A 19,382-nucleotide genomic window follows, 5' to 3' on the forward strand; every position below is an offset into this window, starting at 1 on the left:
GAATTTTAAGAAAAATTCCCTTTATAAAGATTTGTTTTGTTTCGGTTCTAGAGAGAGAAGCTCATCACTGTCTTCAGATCTGATTGCGTACTCAGGTGAGAGAGAGAGAGAGAGAGAGAGTGAGGAGAGAGAAAGAAGAGAGGGAAAAGCGAGGGTAGATTACTGCTGGGTGGTTTAGTGATCTCAGAACTGTGATTTTTTTCTCTGATTTTTTGTTGATTTTTAGTAGGGGTGAAAAATTGGAGTGAAAAGTGAAAACAGAGTGACTTGTTTTTGATACATTTTGTTTGGTTTGATTTGTATTCTTCTGAAGATTTGGTTGTACCAAAGAAAGGTAAATAAAGGGTGTGAATTCATTGCAGTGATTTGTTTGTTGGAGGTCCACTTTTCATTCACTTTGTTTTTTGCATTAACTTGTTTTGGATCTCTGTGTTTCTTCCTCACAGCATTTACTCACTGAAATCATCAAAAGCCGCTCTCTCTCTCTCTCTAAAAACCTCAAATCCTTTTGTGGTCATGAAGTTGAAGCCTTTATATTTATCATTGCCTTGATACAACAGCAACGTTCTAACAACAAAAAAAGAAAACCCAAATCCAGAAAAAAAAAAAAAAAAAAACCCAGAAATCAGTCGTAGTTTTTAAATTTTTGATCATCTGGGTAGTTTTGAAATCGAACCAGAACCATGAAAGAGTCGGAGAAAAGCTTGGATCCTCAGCTGTGGCACGCCTGCGCCGGCGGCATGGTCCACGTGCCTCCGGTGAACTCAGAAGTCTTCTACTTTCCGCAAGGCCACGCCGAGCACGCCCAAGCTGGTGGTGGCGTCGATTTCTTCTCCGCCTCGCCGAGGATCCCATCGCTCGTTCTCTGCAGGGTGGCCGCCATCAAGTTCATGGCGGACCCGGAAACCGACGAGGTGTTCGCCAAAATTAGGATGAACCCAATTGAGAACAACGAGGCCTTTGCCGCGGACGACGGGTGTACGGAGGCAGATGGGTCGGAAAATCAGGAAAAGCCGGCGTCTTTCGCCAAGACGCTGACCCAATCCGACGCCAACAATGGCGGCGGATTCTCTGTCCCCAGGTACTGCGCCGAGACCATTTTTCCAAGGTTGGATTACTCGGCGGACCCGCCGGTGCAGACGGTGATCGCGAGGGACGTTCACGGGGAGGTGTGGAAGTTCAGGCACATTTACAGAGGTACGCCACGGCGGCATTTGTTAACTACAGGGTGGAGCACATTTGTGAACCAGAAGAAATTGGTGGCTGGAGACTCGATTGTGTTTCTGAGAGCCGAAAATGGCGATCTCTGTGTTGGGATTCGGAGGGCGAAAAGGGGATTAGATGGCGGTGGAGAAAATGAATTGACTTCTGGATGGAACAACAGCCACAGCAGCGGCGGTGGCTCTGGAGGTTGTGTTCTGCCTTACGGCGGGTTCTCTGTATTTTTGAGAGAGGAGGAGAACAAGATGATGAGAAATGGGGGTGGGAATTTGGGTCCCAAGGGGAATATGAGAGGGAAGGGGAGAGTGAGGCCTGAGAGTGTCGTTGAGGCGGCGACTATGGCGGCCAATGGGCAGCCGTTTGAGGTGGTTTACTATCCGAGGGCGAGCACGCCGGAGTTTTGCGTGAAGGCCTCGGCAGTGAGGGCGGCGATGAGGGTGCAGTGGTGTTCCGGAATGAGGTTTAAGATGGCTTTCGAGACTGAGGACTCATCGAGGATCAGCTGGTTCATGGGGACAGTTTCTTCTGTTCAGGTTGCTGACCCGATTCCCTGGCCTAATTCGCCTTGGAGGCTTCTGCAGGTATTTTATTTTTCTGTGATTTTGTTGCTCAACTTGTATTTCTTGTGCAAATTTCGTTTGTTAATTTTGTATTTTTTGGTCTGATAACTTTAAGAATTCTTCAGATTTTAGCTCTTCAAACGTTTCCAAGTGAATCGGAGTGTTTGTTTAGATTTTCGGAACCTTTGTAGGACTCAGATAAAAATGATTCATAGCATGTCTAATTCAGTGTTGTTTGATTGCGACCCGATTAGAATTTTAGTCGCCTTATCTGCTTTAGATTTTCATTTCCCTATATTATTTTTGTGAGTTTCTGCTTCTACTTTCTTGTCTTCCGATATGTGTCATCGACCACCCTCCTTGTGTGATTTGGCTGTGAATGTGGTCTGAATCACCAACCTTTGTTGCGGTTAGAACAGGTTTCTGGCATGACTCTCATCTCATGGAGTCACATCCCGGCATGATTCGATATGGAAACATGCACACATGACATCGTCATCCTTAAAGGCCAAAAATAGCTCGGGAGAATAGTATGAACTCTATATGGAAAGAGACTTTTTAACTCTTATCTCAAGTAGAATACTTTTTATGTCAGTATGAACTCCCGTGTCTGAGATGTCTGAATAATTTGTGCGTTCTGGACTCAGTTGTTTTATACGTTCTCCACCGTTGTTGATTTGGTGCAGCTCTCTCTGTTTGTTTCTGAATGTTTAAACCGTGTAACCTTCTTGAAATCCTGCCATTTGATCATCTGGCTTATACATTTATTAACAAACCACAATATTACAGGTGACGTGGGACGAGCCAGATTTGTTACAGAATGTGAAATGTGTTAGCCCATGGTTGATTGAGCTAGTATCAAATTTTCCCATGATCCAAATGTCACCCTTTTCACCACCAAGAAAGAAGTTGCGTCTCCCGCAACACCCAGATTTTTCTCTTGACGGGCAGTTAACATTGCCGTCATTTTCAGGCAACCCCTTCGGGCCCAGCAGCCCCTTGTGTTGTTTACCCAACAATACTCCTGCAGGCATACAGGGAGCCAGGCATGCTCAATTTAGAATATCTTTATCAGATCTCCACCTTAACAACAAACTGCAGTCGGAGCTGTTTTCATCCAGTTTCCAGCGGCTCAATCAAAGTTCTAGAATCTCAAATGGCATCAGGGCAGGCCATACAAGCAGCAATGAGAATCTATCTTGCATGCTAACAATGGGGAATTCTAGTCAGAACTCGGAGAAGACTGATAATGTGAAGAAACACCAGTTTTTACTCTTCGGTCAACCAATACTTACTGAGCAGCAGATTACTCGGAGTTGTTCAAAAGATGGAAATCAAGACAACACTAAGGTTTTCTTTAACGGTTCAGAATCAGCACCCGGGCGACAGTTTCCGCTAGAAAAATCATCTAGCGTTGGGTTCTCATGGCACAAGGATTTTCAAGCTACTGACCTTGACCTAGAAACTGGTCACTGCAAGGTGTTCATGGAGTCAGAAGATGTGGGACGGACTCTTGACCTCTCGGCCCTTAGTTCTTATGAAGAGCTATATAGGAGGCTTGCTAACTTGTTTGGAATAGAAAAACCAGAGATGATGAGCCATGTTCTTTGCCGAGATGTAACAGGTGCTGTTAAACAAACTGGAGTTGAGCCATTCAGGTATAACTTTTTATCTTCCTTGTCTTGAAATCGCCGTATGCCTTTGAACTATGCATGAAAACTTAGCTTACATTTCCAGTTTAACTTTTTATTTATTGGGTTTTTTTCCCTTCTCCTTTTTGCAATGCAGTGATTTTATGAAAACTGCAAAAAGACTGACTATTATAACACATCCGGCCAGCGAAAGTATTGGAAGGTAAGCGGAAAAAAATAGTCTCGTGCTTGATATATTTACTCATCTTCATTCCAATACATTCCCTTATTTCAAACACTGCTAAGCGTTTCGAACCAATTTTCAATACATAAGAACAGGTTCCTGTGTTTGCCATTTTGAGTTAACTAAGCAGATTTCATCATTTATGTACCGCCTATAAACTGAGTCGAAAAACTGTGTTGCAGGACGTGGATTCGAGGAATGCAAAATGCGGAAAATGGACTGGGAGCAACCAACAAGACGGGTCCTTTGAGCATATTTGCTTAGTGTAGACTAGCATATAGCATTTGAGACCAGATGCTTGAGAATACTGAGTGTGTTGGAAGTTTTTCACTTAATTTTAACTAGGAGAAATGGGATGTTGAACTCTTTAATTTTATTAAAATGCCTAATGTTTTGGTGAAAATTTTCTCGCCCATCTAACTTGATCTGATCTAAAGGTGCTCACTCGTGAAGATCTTTAACAACTCTATGCATTTAGCAAAATCAGCTAAACACTTTTTATACGGGATAACGTATCCACAACATATTTGAGCGAGTTTTGTTTTTTTTGAGTCGAACATGAGACTTCTTTCAACTTAATGGATAAGACAAATTGAAAGGAAAGTATGTACTAGAATTTTATCTTCATATAATACCAATTAAATATGTTTATTATTAAAAAAAATTGGGGTTATCTGGCCTGCAATGTCATTAGGTTTATGATGTGGTTGTTGGGATTCTTGAAGACAAATGATGAAGGCAACTGCAGCTGCTTGTTGGGATTCGTTTTGAGGAAAGCCAAGTGCTTGGTTGGCTTCCATGATGCCCATGCGGGCATGTTCCTAAGCTTGAATCCAAGTACTACATGTGAACCAGATTCCAACGAATGGTATTCGTACAGATAGACGACTGTATACTACACTTTATCTTTAATTATTTAAGACTAATATGTTCCATTTTCTAAAACGGAAACGGATAAATTGATGTGTCTATTTCTCTTATCATCTGAGTTTTTAAATTTTTTTATTCCTGGACGGGACTAGTTAGCAAGCCAAAATGTTATCTTTGGATTTATTTACATATATACAAGACTTCAAGGCGTATTTGAATGATGAAATTTGTTGCATTTGAAATTGTCATCCATACTTGAAGCTACTTTAGTGCCAAAAGTTACAATGGAATTGATCACTTGGCATTTAGTTTATGACTTTATGGAATTGGCTTTTGCTGTTGTTGGAATAGATGTTCGATTAGCTACCGACCCCAACCATTCTAATTTGAGAGAACCTAGTTTTGAATCTTAATGAATTTGCATTTACTATTTGCCACCACTGCTTTAAAATATTTTAAGAAGTTTGATGCAGCCAAAAAATAATACAAATCATTAACAAGTTATAATCTTTCTTTCCTTCTAGTGGTTCACATATAATAATTTTTTAGGATTTTTTTTTTTTTTTTTTGCGCTAGTACGATATGAACTCGTAAGCATGTGCGACAATATTACCTAAACTTTTTTTTTTTTATTTTTTACAACTTGGAATCTTTTAACTGTTGAAATCTACTACCTACTTTACCATCCATCCATTTTGCCGTTAAAACATGTCATCTGTAGGGATATTATTGTCAATTAACTTTATGGGGTTAACTAGAATCAAATTGGCTCCAAAGTTGACTCAATGTGGTGCCAAAACTGGGAGTTTGTATTGTCCCAGTTCGACAATTCCCTCCATAAGAGTTTGAAAAATTAATAATTGAATAAATTAAGGTGAACCACACACCCACTTGCTTACCTACAAAAAAAAAATCTTGAAAACTCATTGTAAATGAAAGAAAAGATTTTTGCATAATTTTCACTTCAATTCTTCAATAATCGTTGCCAAAATCAACTTCTCCCTTTTCTTCATGATCTGACTTCGACACCATTAAAAAAAAAAAAAAAAAAAAAAGCCCTTTCGTGTTTGTACAAATTCATACTAGCGAGCCCTAGGAAGTGAATAATTGACAAAAAAACACCTCTATGCAAGGGGCACTTGACATGTTTTAACAACAAAATGGATGAAAAGTAACGTAAATGGTAGATTCCACCACTTAATAGAGTTTAGGTGGTAAAAATTAAAAATTAAAAGTTCAGATGGTATTGGCATACATGTTTGTAAGTTCAGATGGTACTTGTGCAAAATCCCTTTGTTTATAAAATAAAAAAAAATAAAAAAAAAAAAAAAAAAAAAATCCAATTATTCTGTTTGTGGGTTTTATAGTTGCTGTATTTTGTGTGAAGTATTTTTTCTTGTAAACATGTTTTGATGTGATATTGAAGTATATCTAATTAAGGGTGTAGTCAGTTTGGTAACCGAATCGAACGACTATCGATCGAATATGGCCGGTATAGTAAAAATTGAACCTGATAATGCGTTGCCAGAGTGACCAACGTTCCCAATGAAAGAAATGAGTAAGCAACATGTTACGTAAATGAAATTGAATAAAAAATCACTTTGACACGAGCTTAGTAAGAAGCTAATTGAAAAAATAATTAGAATTTGATATCTTGTTTGCAAGAATAACAATCAGATACAAAGAAAATATAGAAAGAAAAAACCGAACGCATTCATCAGCTCGAGGACCGCCACTGTAGATCACGCGGCAATGGAATGCGGGAATTATACAAGGGTAACCTCGACTGAATGGCGCTCCTTCGTTGTAAATCACAATCTCACACAAAAATAAATATTTCATTCAAATCACAAAAGTAAAAGTTTATACACATGTTAAGTTCTAATTTATGCACAAATAAGATAGATTACGTTAATAAGTCTAGCTACAATAGTACGTATCACTCAGTGAGTCAATGTATGAGTTTTATGCACAATTTAATTGTTGTAAAAATTTATTAAATTCTTATATACAAATTAAACCATTAATTTGCCATTTAGTACTATGATATAGTGATATTCCTCTTCACTCGTACATAAGAGATTATATGTTCGATTCTCATCACAGGCGAATTTAAATCATATTATTGCTAGTTCATTGTGAGCCTTAGCCTACTTCTCCACCACTAAATGTAGATAATATCATTTTTTTGGGGGAAAAAAAAAAAGTCTAACCGTTAATTCATCAAATCACTTAGAGTGATACGTACTATTGAAGAAAAATCGGAGATTAGCTTTGGGTATTTCACAATTTAAAAGGAAAATTAAGTATAAAAAATGGGGTGTGATATCCACACATCCCATTTTACTTCTCACACACCTTAATTTTTGACCGTCGGATCGGATGAATTGAAGAAGATCAACAGACATAAATTAACAAGGGGTGTGTGAGGAGTAATTTGGGATGTGTGGATAGCACATCATTAAAAAATAAACAATGCAATTTTATTTAAAGAAAACTAATGAAAGTAACATGAAAATTTTGAGTTTTAACGAAAATGACAAAATAAAAGATAAAGTAAATAATATCATGATTGACTTTTTAATATAAAAATATAATTTTTTATTAAAATAAACAGTATCAGAAAATTTTCGTTAAAATTTTTATTTATTTATTCATGTATTGTGTTGGGATATAACCTGTGGTTGGGGCGTTGGGATCTGAAACCCCAGAAACATGCCATGCCTGCCTGCCTGCCTGTAAGTCGGGTCTGGTCACTTGTCAATATTCAGTCAGCAGTCACAGGTTCAATTTTAAGACCACTTTTTTATTTTTTATTTTGTTAATCCCAACAAAATTAAGTACAAAAAATAAAAAATAAAAAAACTGGAAAAATGCACAAGCCCACAGCAACGCACACGTGCAGTGGTCCCAAAGGACAATTAAGTATTGGGTTAGTGACATCATCAGGTACGTGCGGTCCAACACTTGTGTCGCCTTTTTGATGCCCGGGCCCCGGCCTCCATTTTTGGCTAATGGATTGATTTGAGATGTTGGGATTGGGATTGGGATTGGGATTGGGATTTTTGATGCCCGGGTCCCATATCACGCCACGTGGCTAGACGTTGGATTTGAATGTCAAATTTTTTTACTGTTGGAAATCCAACGGCTCAAAAAATTAGCCGTTGGAAATCCAACAATCCAGAATGAGCCACGTGGCATCCGAACCCTTGCACCTGTCGAGCCTGCACATGCGGGCCCCACCAACTTTTTCTTGTCGGAACACTCGTGTTTTGCACGCCCCTGGCACAAAAAAGGTTTAAAATGGCTTGTGACTTTAGCATGATGTCACATAGCCTAGACCTTGGCTCAGCACATTTTGGGCCGGCCTATGGGATGGCTTGGGCTGGAGCCCTTTTTGTGGGTGTCGGGCCATTTTGAAGGCTGTGAGCCGGCCTACCCCTTTGGAGTGGACTTGCCCTAATAAGTTCTCAACTCCAAGGAGCTGGCTGCATTTTCGCTCACCACCTTCGAGTAGTAGCACTGCTAACCACCTTATTTCACGCTAATCGCATAACGGTATCCTGGTTTGGTTCAATATCGGTTATTTCACCGGTACCAATAAAAATAAAAGGACGCTAAAGTAATCAAATGAGAGCGATTTCACACCATCTTTCGAGTTTCAACACTGCGTAAAATGGCAACCAAACCGATTACGTTTGGTGGAAGCGAACCAAACCGAAAAGGCAATCAACACACTGAATAACTTTGCATGCTAATAAGAAAAATTCAATCAAGAGCGAGACAACGCAGTGACCATCAAAACTGCAGTAGATATGCATAGAATCACAACAATACCTAACCAATTTATACTTAAAATCAGTCCGGACGCCACAATGATATAGATCCCACATTACCAATGATTCCAGCCAGAAACGAAAATACGGAAAACATTTTGGATCTGGGAAATTCCCATACTCGTTATCAGGGAGAAACAAACCTTTCAATAATAAACAATGAGTTAACAATAAATAAACAGAAAATAACCATAACACAACCTACCTTCGAAACAAAAATATACTGTACATGACTGCTGCTGCATAAGCCGCTGACACGCTGCCAACCGAAAATGAGGCCCCTGGCTGCCAGACCCAATTTCAGATTCAACAGCCTTACGAAGCATAAACCCACCATTCACCATTCACTCCAAAACAGTCACTTCCTGATCAACCCTCCAATAGTTGGTGTCATTGAACTCCTTATTTGCAGCCTCACCGTCATCAGGGTTCTCTTTTTCTGGTACCTTCGGCATAATATTTTTCTTCAATGGCCCTGCCTCCCCTACTATGCCCTCTTTAAGAGCCTGCTCCATAGCCTTCTCAGTACCTTCCAATTCCACACCCACGAATTCAACATCCTCTTCAAACAGTGACGGGACAGCACCTGATCTCTGGCTCACACCACTGCCCACTGACCCTGCAGTAGAAGCAGTGGAGGATGGAGGCGAGCCATTTGGAAGTGTAGATTCTCCACTTGAGTGCAAACTAGCACCAGCATCTGGTGCCACTACCTCGGCCGTTGAAGGATTGACAACTGCGTCATTATGATCCTCAAATGGATTTACACTTGCGCCGCCGACTTGCAAATCTGATGATTCACTCCATCCCACCCATTCAGGCAAAGGCCTGTCTCCAAACATGTCATCATTATCAGATGTCTCAAATCTGAAGAAACCCCCCATGTCACTGGAGGCACTTGTCTTCTCGCCATCTGGGTTCATGTTACCACTGTTGCTAAATCCATTCATAAGGTTTCTGTTGGAACTGGACGTGCCATTGACAGTCTCTTTACTCCCGGCCAACTTATCATCCTCCCCTACCACAACCTCATCATCACTACTGCTGTTACCACCAGTGCAGTTCAAGTTTACTTCTTCCATCTCTGACAGTGATGTGCCCACAGATTCACCACCGGTTCTATCATCTTGGAATGCAAACCAGTTGGAATTTGTGAATAAACTGCTGCATTGAGGATTAAAACTATTCAGTATCCACATTAAACATATTCTACGGTGAAGCTTGTAATACACAACACCTGAGCCAATTTTAAGCCCTCGTACACTTGGCACTTCAATATCAAGCACTTTTGCACCACAACCAGATATAAAATTTATGACCAACAATTTTCAACCTTGTGGAGCAATAAGTTACGTAGTTCGTACATCACAAGAACATATACAATATATGTTATGTATAAGATATTGTTTGAATTTTTATACATATGACATTACAACTAGAGAGAATTCTTAGACATCAATTGCCAGCCTCATGAAGCAATTAGTTAAACATATTTAATCCATTGCAACGACATATATGATGCCTTATGCGATACTCCACCTTGGAACAATGGAAGATATGAGAATACAATAAAATCTCTTCTTTTTTCTTGCAATATTTTGGTATTTCAGGTCTACAAGTCAAGCTTCTAGTCGCTATATAGTGTCTCCGAAAATGTTGCACCTTATTATAGACCAGTTCTAACTGCTAGTTTGTTGCACAGGAGGATTGCATGCGAACCATCAAGCATATCAAGCCTTGTTGATTATTGTTTCATTTCAATCATATTGTCTTGAATTGACACTTTATAGGATACTTAATTTTCTAGCCCACCTTTTCACATACAGTAGAACTAGAAGACCTATCAACATGGATGATGTTCAGAAGATAACAATGACAAGGAACACACAAAAGAGAATATGAAAAATTGACAAATTTATAAACCAAAACGAATCTGATGTAAATTTGCAACCCCTTCCGAAGCAATATTTCTCCACTAAACCCAAATTTCAAAGTTAATTTTTCTTCATACAAACAGCAGTAAATAAACAAAAGGTTACAAACTCACCTTCCTTGGTCATCACCAAGACGCAAGGATGATATGACCACTTCAGCAGATTCATCATCAAAGTAGACATCCTGCATTTATAAATCAAACCCCCTCATTCAGAATGTAATTAAACCCAATGTATTAAAAGCGTGAAGCGTGGGCGAGGAGTCCGAGGGATAGCCCAGCCTAAGTGTGAGGCGAAGCCTCACGAGACCAAATTTTTTTAATATATACACTAAGCATACACATATATTATATTAAAAAAAAAAGAAGATTATTAATCAATAATCACCCTGAGCACACACATATATTATATATATAAAATAGAGGATGAAAAGCACAATGAGCACACATATAACAATGCACGTAGAAGGCACGCATCCTTTATATAAAAAATAAAAATCTGAAAACAAGTCAGAGAGATGATAGTGCAAGGAAGAGGTATGAGGTAGTTAAAACCCTACCCAAAATTTGGGTTTGGGAGTATTAAAAAAAAATAAATAAATAAATAAAATCCCCTGAGGTGCACCTAGGCGGCTCCGGCGACGCCTTCCGCCCACTCCCCCAAAACAGAGGCGTCAACCCTCAAGCCCAGCCTCACAGAGCACCTAGGCACGCCCTGAGGCAAGCCTTTTAAAACATTGATTAAACCCCAAAAAATAAGATATTAAAAATGCTTACATGGGTTATCTTTTTTCTACTTCCGACCTTTTTACAGAGCTTACTCATGCTTAGATAAGAATAGTTACCATCAAGTACTATATATCAACTTAAAAAACATCAGTGGAAGAAACAAAATTTATTACCTCATCATCTCGATCAAGAGCTCCTTGGTCCTGAAATGCAGAAAACCCAAACCATTAGCCCAACAAAAAGAAAAATGGAGGAATAATAAAGGGGAGGACATAGCTAGATACCTCTCCTGCATCCTCATTCCCATATATTTTGTATCTAAAAGCCTGGCTTAGATTATTTGCTAGAGCTGCTACATCATAATCTCTGTCATTCATGTCATCCTCGTCACTATCCCTTGTCCGATCTTGCAAAGCAGTTGGGCGACTGTGCGTAACAAGGAGAAACGTAAGTGAAGTTGACGTTGAGATCCAAAAATATAAGGCTGATGTACAGCAGGGTTAACTCATTGATCATTTTAATAAAGCTCAACAACTATAAGCACTGTGTACCATGAATATATCATAGAATAACAGAAAATAAAATCAAGGACTACATAGTAGATATGAAATGCCATACTTAAGTTCATAAATAAGGATATATCGATGACGATATTGAAATTCATATCAAATAGCGATTTTTTATTAGAAATTGTGGAAATAAATTGATTTATATGGAATTCACATACAAAAATTAAAAGCATTAGAATCCATCTAAACTAACAGAGAAATAGTAAAAGTTGACATTATGAATTCATGGTGTATTTTTTTTTCTTTACGACTGAGTGAGTGAGAAGAAAATATAACGTGAAACTAAAAAATGTAAAAACGGATATTTTAAAAATCAAATGCTTGAGCAAATGTGTCAGTTGTATGGAAAATATGGTAATGTATACAGTACGGTCCCTAATATATTTGAAGAATATACATTGCAAAGCAGATAAATGGAACGACAGCATACCCGCAAGCCCATCGATAAACATTTTCAACTGCATTGCGCTCCTGCAAAACTGTTGTTTGCCACCCATTCCAGTCGCTATTTTCCTAGAAAAACAAGCCAAGCAAAGTTTTATAAGGAAAAACACTAAAAATAAAACTAGCTGTCAAAACCACTAACACCCAATCACGTATCCCAAAATGTGATAACATCATCATAATCTTACCAATATAGAGAGGTAAAGGGCAATAAATTTGAGTTGATAATATATACGAAGACTTTAGAGCAAAGATATGACATGAAATATGGTTGAATTGCTTCACAGAGAAAGAGTCATTTGACAATAAAAGTTACAATTAAGTTCGATCACCATCAAAATCACAAATGAGAAAAATGCCACAATCCAAATATGTATGCTTCTTGTAGTAAACCAAGGTTCAGACCTGCAACCTACCTGAAGGCATGCCTGAACACGGCTTTGGCTGTTTCCCAACTGAATGAGCTTATTAGAAATTCTTGTGATGTGCCCGAGGTTTCCTGCTCGTGGTGCTGATTTTCCAGTAGCAGGTACCGTTGGCTACATTAAGAAAAATTCATTATCAGAGCTTGAAATAAAATCAACAAACAACTAGAGGTAGTCATTGATATATGGTTACATGCACTGCAAAAATCTAAAACTCCACTCAAGTATAACCATGCTCTCGCTTTTATAATACACCTCGTCCAACAAAGGAACTAGAGGCATTATAAACAAATCAAGAATGTTGAGCATTTAATGTTTTTCTACAACAGTGCACAATTAGAGTAGCCAAGATATCCCCTTCTCTACCTTATTAGCATCACCAGATAGAATGGGATTTTTATCCGTTTGAAGGAACTTTCCAATTAAATCACACTCTCGAAGAAGATGGTCAACAATGGCATCACTCTTGCTTTCCAAACATGACGATATTATACTATCTACATGATGATGCAAGGAATTATTGTAAGGGTACCTGCATTAATTAAATAAACACATTAGGTATCTAGTAACAAGTACATCATTCACTACAACAAAAGAGAAGAAAGTGTCCCTTTTTAACCAATACTCAGGACATACACTATTTCAAAATTAAAAATTGAAGCAACAGCTTACTCAAAGAAAAGATCAATGACCCGTTGGATGGTTCCTGAGCTAACCAATTCCTTTTCTGCCTCTTCATTGCCTGATCTCAGTAGAACAGCAATGAACTCCACAATCTGAAATAAATTGCAGAACAGTTGAGAATTGGGAAATTGACAGTTACATTATTCCAATAATTATTAATAATTCTCTTTCTGCAAATTAGGGTGGAAAATTCATTTGACACTTAATTTCTTATCGATTAATAATTCAGCCAGCACAGTACTGAATTTAAAAATCAGTCAACAATTTAGTAGACAAAACAGCCAGATACTACTCAACTCCTGTAGATGTCATAAGAAAAACCAACCTTTAAACGATGCTTTCCAAGTGGAGGCCTCAACTCTCCATATGTTGTCGGCAATGTTTTCTCATCCCATGACACATTCAAAAGCACAAGCAAGTCGCCTGGACAACCACTTTGAATCTTAAAATCACAATGAAGAAACAGTTCTTTTCCTTTCAGGCAGCTATAACGAAAAAAAATTGCACCCATGACATGGTAAAAGTATCACTGTATTAACAAATCCTAATAGCCCTTGGGTTCTGTACAAATATGAGGCATATTCTAATGGCAGTCCCAACGTGGCAATATTTTTTCCCCTATGATATGAGCCTTTATCATAACCCAAAGCCTTGTCATATTTCAAAGCCACTGTGAGGTTCAATATTCTTTACCCCAAGATACTCCCTTCTACTTTCATGTAGCAACAAAAGGTCAAAGTTATATTAAAAATTTAATAGCAGAGTGAAGATTCAAAATTTATTGTTGAAAACTGCAACTGAAAAACTAAACAATGATGTAACAACAGCAGAATACTAATCAGCGGAAAAAAAAAAACACCAGCAGAATTACACGTGCAAGGAAGCTAAAAAAACGCAATTTTGCAATTTTTGGACAAAATTAAGGCATCAGTATTTGCACTCACCAAGTTTTGGCAGCATTGCACTGACGGTATCTGGATTAACAGGGATTGGAGACTCATACATATGTTGGCCCCGAAAAGAATGGAACAAGGGAGAAGAAACTGCTGATCTTTTCGGATCCAACAAAGAGATGCAGACAGAAAGCGAGTGTACAAGACCAGACTTTGAATGTGAATCTTCCAATGCGTGACCAAATATCCTTGTAACAAAACTGCATAAAAGTATTTAAGAAAACTGAAAACCAATCCACATAACATGTACTAAAACGTAATAAATACTCAAAGCCAACCAAAAAAGTGTTCTGATCACAAACCTTGGGCTAGAAAGTTTGTTGGCTAGGGCCGATGGAGCATTTCGAGTTATAGCAGAAAGTGTTTCGGCTGCATTAGCATGAACTTCAGGAGGATTCTGGTCCAAAGTAAAAAAGAACGATGTTAGATAGACATAGAAGATGCACCAGGGCAGCTCTAAAGCTAAGTTATTTAACATTTATTCCAAACTTCTTAAGCTCATGAAAAATGTATGTTACCATTTAGTGTTTTCTCCAATTAAAATTTTAAGTTCAATTGCAGTAGTCTCTCTTTTGTTACTAAATCCTACCAAAAACAATAAAATCATATAGAACTCCAACTAGAATGGCCAAAGGCATAAAGTTAAGGTGACAAAGTATGCAACACTTTTGATTCTTTGTGTTTCCTGGATCTAAGGAGCAGCACCTTTATGTAACTACTAAAACAGTACACAGACGAAATCCACGTCAAAAGTGGACATACACAGGACATATGAGCATTCAAGTAAGACATTGTTAACATATATGACTCTACTAAAGTGGACATAAACAGATATCCATTAGGTTATGTTGTCAACATATATGACTCTCTACTAAAGGCATCACAAATTGAGGAAGACATTGTTACCATAATGACTAAAGAAACATATTGTATCCATAATTAAGTAGTAACTAGGGATATGTTTCATAAATAAGTAGATAAGGAAAGATAAAATTCTACTGATCAACAAGAATGTAATATTCCACTTACAATTGGGCTCAACTTATCTACGATCATTTCAAGCAGATTACTTTCAGCTAACCATTGCATCACATCAATAAAATTGGGATACACATGGTCATCCGCACCAACAAGTCGAACCAAAACCTGTGCCATGAGAACACCTCATATTGAGTTTCAAAGAGGATATTACATGAAAAAAACCAAAAACTTTGAACTCGATTCTAAGTCTTGAATACCTCCATGATGGACGTAATTCCTACCAAATCAACTAGCTGACGGAAAACATCCTCATGGGCCTGTAGACACCAAAGATTGTAAATCAAAAACTATACACAGACAAACAAAAGATGGATTTCGGGATACCACCCATATTTCACAGCTAAAACAGTTCCCACAAAACTTTGTTTCCAGAACCATGGCATCTTGACTTAGAAGAGCAAGCATTGCAATTAGACAAATGAGTGATATGGATGCTATTGCTGGCAATGCAAAGAGGCAATAGGTCCAATACAGTGCAAAGTACTGGTCCCAAATTAATGCAATGAAGAAAACCAAATTGCAGAAGTTTGAAAATATAAAGATAAACTAACAGAATTACTTACTTGAACATAGTTCATAAGTGGGGCTGTCTTCCGTATCATTAGGCATACAACAACCTAAAGTTCCCACAAAATTTGTCAAGTAACATGTTTTGAGACCAGATAAAGTAGGACAAACTGTAAATATCCTCAAAAGTTACCTTGCCAAAATACCCAGCCAACGGGGCACTATGAGGACGATTTGGTTCCAAGAAAGAGAAAAGTAAGTTCATTAGCTGCAATCACAAAATAAGTATATGTCAAAACTAGACAAGATTTTATATATCAAATTCCTTATTCAAGATTAAGATTTGATCATGAATACCTCCTCTTCATCCACCAAAGTCTTTAAGATAACATCAATTTCACAAGTAAAAACCTCACAAGCAATGAAGGGGAACCTAAAGATCATGAGAAAAAAACAATTACTCAAATAATCAAAAACAAAACTCAAAAGATAAAAATCTCAAACATTTTGGAGAGAAATATATAAACATTGTCAAAAGTATGCTTTGTCAAGATGAAATAATACTTGAAGGCTCGTTTGCTTTCAGCATCCTCAGGAGGTTCTTCAACAATATAACGCAATAATTGCTCCACCTGGGCTCTATCCCGTAAACTGAAAACATAAACTTACACAAGGGTATCAATTATTCATCCACAATCAAGTTCCCTATTATAGAAGACGTATAATTCCTCCAAAAAATCCCAAAAACTGTAAGGAAAGACAACAAATTCTGGTATTGAGCTTAATATATATACAGGAGGGAACTTTGATAATATCAGTAGCAGTACAATCCGTAAAGAGAACATCAATGAGACATTACAAATTAATGAGACGAGTGTTTAAGGCTTTGCATTCTTGGATAATCTCTTCTTCATCCAGAAGCTCCTCTAATGTAAAATTTTCCTTGTCTAGCACTGTCTCCACCTGTACGGTAGAAAATACACAAGAAAAACGAACAAATCAGATGTCATAAAAATAGAAGCGTTGCGGTCCTAAGCAAAGAATCCTACTTAAAACTACAGCAGTCAAACACTGTTACTCATGGTTTATAGCTGGACAAAGAAAAGGCAGCACGGGAACTAGATGCAGCTAAAGAGTGCAGCCTCCAAATCTTAAACCCCATTAAGCAGAAAGCATGAACTTCAAAAGTAGTTCTGTCCCACTACTTCCATAGGTTTCTCAGCAACCAAACAGACGATAATCACAAAATTACAAAATTTGAGCTCCCCCACTTCAATCACAATCTTAATAATCAAAGTCCCCACTTATCCAAACCCCGGCAAATACAGGCGGTAATCGCATATCCTGGAATTACAAAAATTGAGCTACCCAACTTTAATCTCAATCGCATTAATAAAATACCGCTCTTAAAAAGTAAATCCAACCCGAGAAAATACAGCTTACTAAAAATCTACGTTCCATTCAATTTGGGAAACTAATACAGCTACGTCCAATCAGTCTAAACCAGTTTGCAATAAAACCCAATTAAACCAAATTAATAGCAATTAAAAACTCCACACCAGCTAAACTTCTGAATTAGCAAATTGATCAAACAGAACACCACACCAGTCAATTTCGACAAGAAGCAGCTGAAATTAGGTTTCGAAATTAAAGAGATTGGGAAAGAGAGAGAGTTACAGGAGAGGCGGCAGAAGTGAGCTTCCAAAACATGGTGAAGAGAGAGAAAGCAGAGCTGGGAAGTGAGAGCTGGCTTAGATCTGTAAACCCTCGAGGCGGCGGCAGCAGCAGCAGAGGGAGAAGCAGTAGCAAAGTATCTAGGCCGTCGCGGAGCAGGTGGAGGTTTTGGGGAGCAGGTGGGGGAGGTCGGTGGGTCCGGAGCTCGAAAGTCGAAACCCTAGTTTTTTTTTTTTTTTTTTTGAGAGATCGATGAGGGAGGAGGGAGCAAAGGCCGTGAAGATCGAGAGTCAGAAAATGAGGGTCAAAAACAATAATAAGCTGCGTGAGCAAAATTAATCGGCTCGTTGGCTTTTTTGGACTGCCGATGGAGAGAGGGGGGGGAAGCAAAACGGCAAAAGTACAAATGGAGGCGAGCGAAATTAACAAATTTTGTTTCGACACAAAAAAAAAAAATTTAACAAATTTTGTAAGAAGAGAAAAATGGTAAGGTTCGATGGCACAATATTTTATAATGTTGGTATAAAAATTTTGATAAAAATATGAGATGATGAAGAGTTTACAAAGAATCCCACTTTTGAAATAATAGCATTTTGAGTCCGTCTCTCTCAAAACCATGATTTTTCAAACTTCAATTTCTAAAATTGTGAGTCCAGCTTCAATGGTAGGAATTTTAGCGGTTAATTTTTTTTAAATTATCTAATTTATGTAGTTACTAAATTTTTTGTTCTTAATTTTATCAGTTCATGCCACTTCGTACTATGATTTAGTGATATTCCTCTTCACTTGTAAGTAAAAGGTTTTAAGTTCAATTCTCGCCAAATGCGAATTTGAACCATATTATTGCTAGCTCATTGTGAGGCTAAGCCCACCTCATCTCCTTAGCGTAAATAATATCGTTTGTTCAAAAAATAATAATAATAAACAACCTATCTGTTCATTGTTCGTATTGCATACTGTTAAATACCACTAAAAAAAATTGCTGATTCTTTTTATGTTGTCAATGTACAATTATTGTGTAGTCATCTTAATTATTATGTTGTCAATATTTAGTTTTGATCTGTTCAATAATTAATTAGATGCAATTACCCCAATTTTTTTACTCATGTTTTTGTGTAGGTATTTTCTTTATGTTGTTAGTCTATATAAAGCCGACAAACTAAAATAGTGAAGGTTTCAATATACCACGAATGTCCTTCTCTAATTAGAATTTAAAATGAGTACACTCAATTAGTAAACGTACGTTAAAAATTCTAAAAAATGAAATGTCACATCCCGAATTGTCACACACGTTAACTTAGCCCGTAGCAAAATGCTAGTATGCATATATATACATATACAGAGAGAAGGCAGAAATGAAGTTTTGAAAATATCTAAAGTGCTCCTTTTTTCACTTTTTAAAGAATACAAGTTAATTAAAAAGGAAAAAAAAACTGGAAAATTTAAAATAAAACTACCTCATGTAGAGGAGTATGTATGTGAGTGTATCTGTATGTGTATGCAAAAGAGCAAATAGTAGTTTTATTTATTCTTTTAACATATAAATTTAGTTTTAAAAAAATAATAAAATAAAATAAAATAGTAAATTGTCGCACGCGTAAGCATGTGGCAAGAAACTAGTTTGTTATGATGGTTCTTGAATTACTCTCACTTGATTGATCATTAAAAAAATTTAAAAAAAAAATGAGAATTTGAATAAAGAAATATGATGATGGATGTGTGTGACCATTTATGTGTATAAAACATGCAATTATTATTATTTTTCTAAATTTATTATTATTGGAAAATGAGGAAGGGTTCAAAATCATTATAAGAAGACATAAATATCACCATATATTGTTCGTTTGGGATCAATGATGGTGAAGTTTGATGCTAGTGACCCCCCTAGGTTTATGTGGCTCTTCTTGTCTTACAAAAAGGCATAAATATAGCATAAAAGTACAACTACTCCACATTTCTAACATGTTTTATTTTAGGAAATTGTTATTAGTACTCCAAAAATCTCATTCTATACTCCAAATTTTCTATATTAGGAAAGAAAAATACACTTGTGAAGAGTGT

The 19,382-nt window shown here is 37.4% G+C and overlaps 2 protein-coding genes across 4 annotated transcripts; one reads left to right on the forward strand and one right to left on the reverse strand.

Annotated features, from left to right (window-relative positions):
* Positions 1-4,059, forward strand: LOC137741840 (auxin response factor 18-like). Of its 2 annotated transcripts, XM_068481546.1 has the most exons (5): positions 1-334; positions 447-1,802; positions 2,571-3,439; positions 3,570-3,635; positions 3,839-4,059. In XM_068481546.1, the coding sequence occupies exons 2-5, from the start codon at positions 684-686 to the stop codon at positions 3,918-3,920; spliced, it is 2,136 nt and encodes a 711-aa protein (XP_068337647.1). In that variant the 5' UTR covers positions 1-334; positions 447-683; the 3' UTR covers positions 3,921-4,059. The 2 variants fall into 2 exon arrangements, with proteins under 2 accessions (XP_068337647.1, XP_068337646.1); XM_068481545.1 differs by having other exon boundaries at positions 1-1,802.
* A 4,433-nt stretch (positions 4,060-8,492) lies between these two features.
* Positions 8,493-17,680, reverse strand: LOC137741883 (uncharacterized). 2 transcript variants are annotated; one of them, XM_068481585.1, is made up of 19 exons: positions 17,325-17,680; positions 16,507-16,610; positions 16,212-16,298; positions 16,005-16,080; positions 15,841-15,915; positions 15,704-15,757; positions 15,338-15,397; positions 15,129-15,245; positions 14,402-14,496; positions 14,091-14,299; positions 13,472-13,569; positions 13,135-13,238; positions 12,829-12,994; positions 12,454-12,576; positions 12,024-12,106; positions 11,309-11,450; positions 11,198-11,227; positions 10,410-10,480; positions 8,493-9,523 (listed from the first exon to the last, which is right to left on the reverse strand). In XM_068481585.1, the coding sequence occupies exons 1-19, from the start codon at positions 17,355-17,357 to the stop codon at positions 8,707-8,709; spliced, it is 2,544 nt and encodes an 847-aa protein (XP_068337686.1). In that variant the 5' UTR covers positions 17,358-17,680; the 3' UTR covers positions 8,493-8,706. The 2 variants fall into 2 exon arrangements, with proteins under 2 accessions (XP_068337686.1, XP_068337685.1); XM_068481584.1 differs by having other exon boundaries at positions 8,493-9,526.
* Positions 17,681-19,382: the final 1,702 nt, after the last annotated feature.

This window comes from Pyrus communis, chromosome 8, assembly GCF_963583255.1.
Source record: "Pyrus communis chromosome 8, drPyrComm1.1, whole genome shotgun sequence".
Classification (NCBI taxonomy): Eukaryota; Viridiplantae; Streptophyta; class Magnoliopsida; order Rosales; family Rosaceae; genus Pyrus; species Pyrus communis.

Bases quoted from the DNA above. Each gene is read 5' to 3' on its own strand.
- LOC137741840 (XM_068481545.1), top strand. From the start codon at position 684: ATGAAAGAGTCGGAGAAAAGCTTGGATCCTCAGCTGTGGCACGCCTGC. The intron at 3,440-3,569 runs GTATAACTTTTT...TTTGCAATGCAG, and splicing joins ACTGGAGTTGAGCCATTCAG to TGATTTTATGAAAACTGCAA. The intron at 3,636-3,838 runs GTAAGCGGAAAA...ACTGTGTTGCAG, and splicing joins GCCAGCGAAAGTATTGGAAG to GACGTGGATTCGAGGAATGC.
- LOC137741883 (XM_068481584.1), bottom strand. From the start codon at position 17,357: ATGTTTTGGAAGCTCACTTCTGCCGCCTCTCCT. The intron at 16,611-17,324 runs GTAACTCTCTCT...TCTACCGTACAG, and splicing joins TCACTTCTGCCGCCTCTCCT to GTGGAGACAGTGCTAGACAA. The intron at 14,497-15,128 runs GTAAGTGGAATA...ACTTTGGACCAG, and splicing joins TAGATAAGTTGAGCCCAATT to AATCCTCCTGAAGTTCATGC.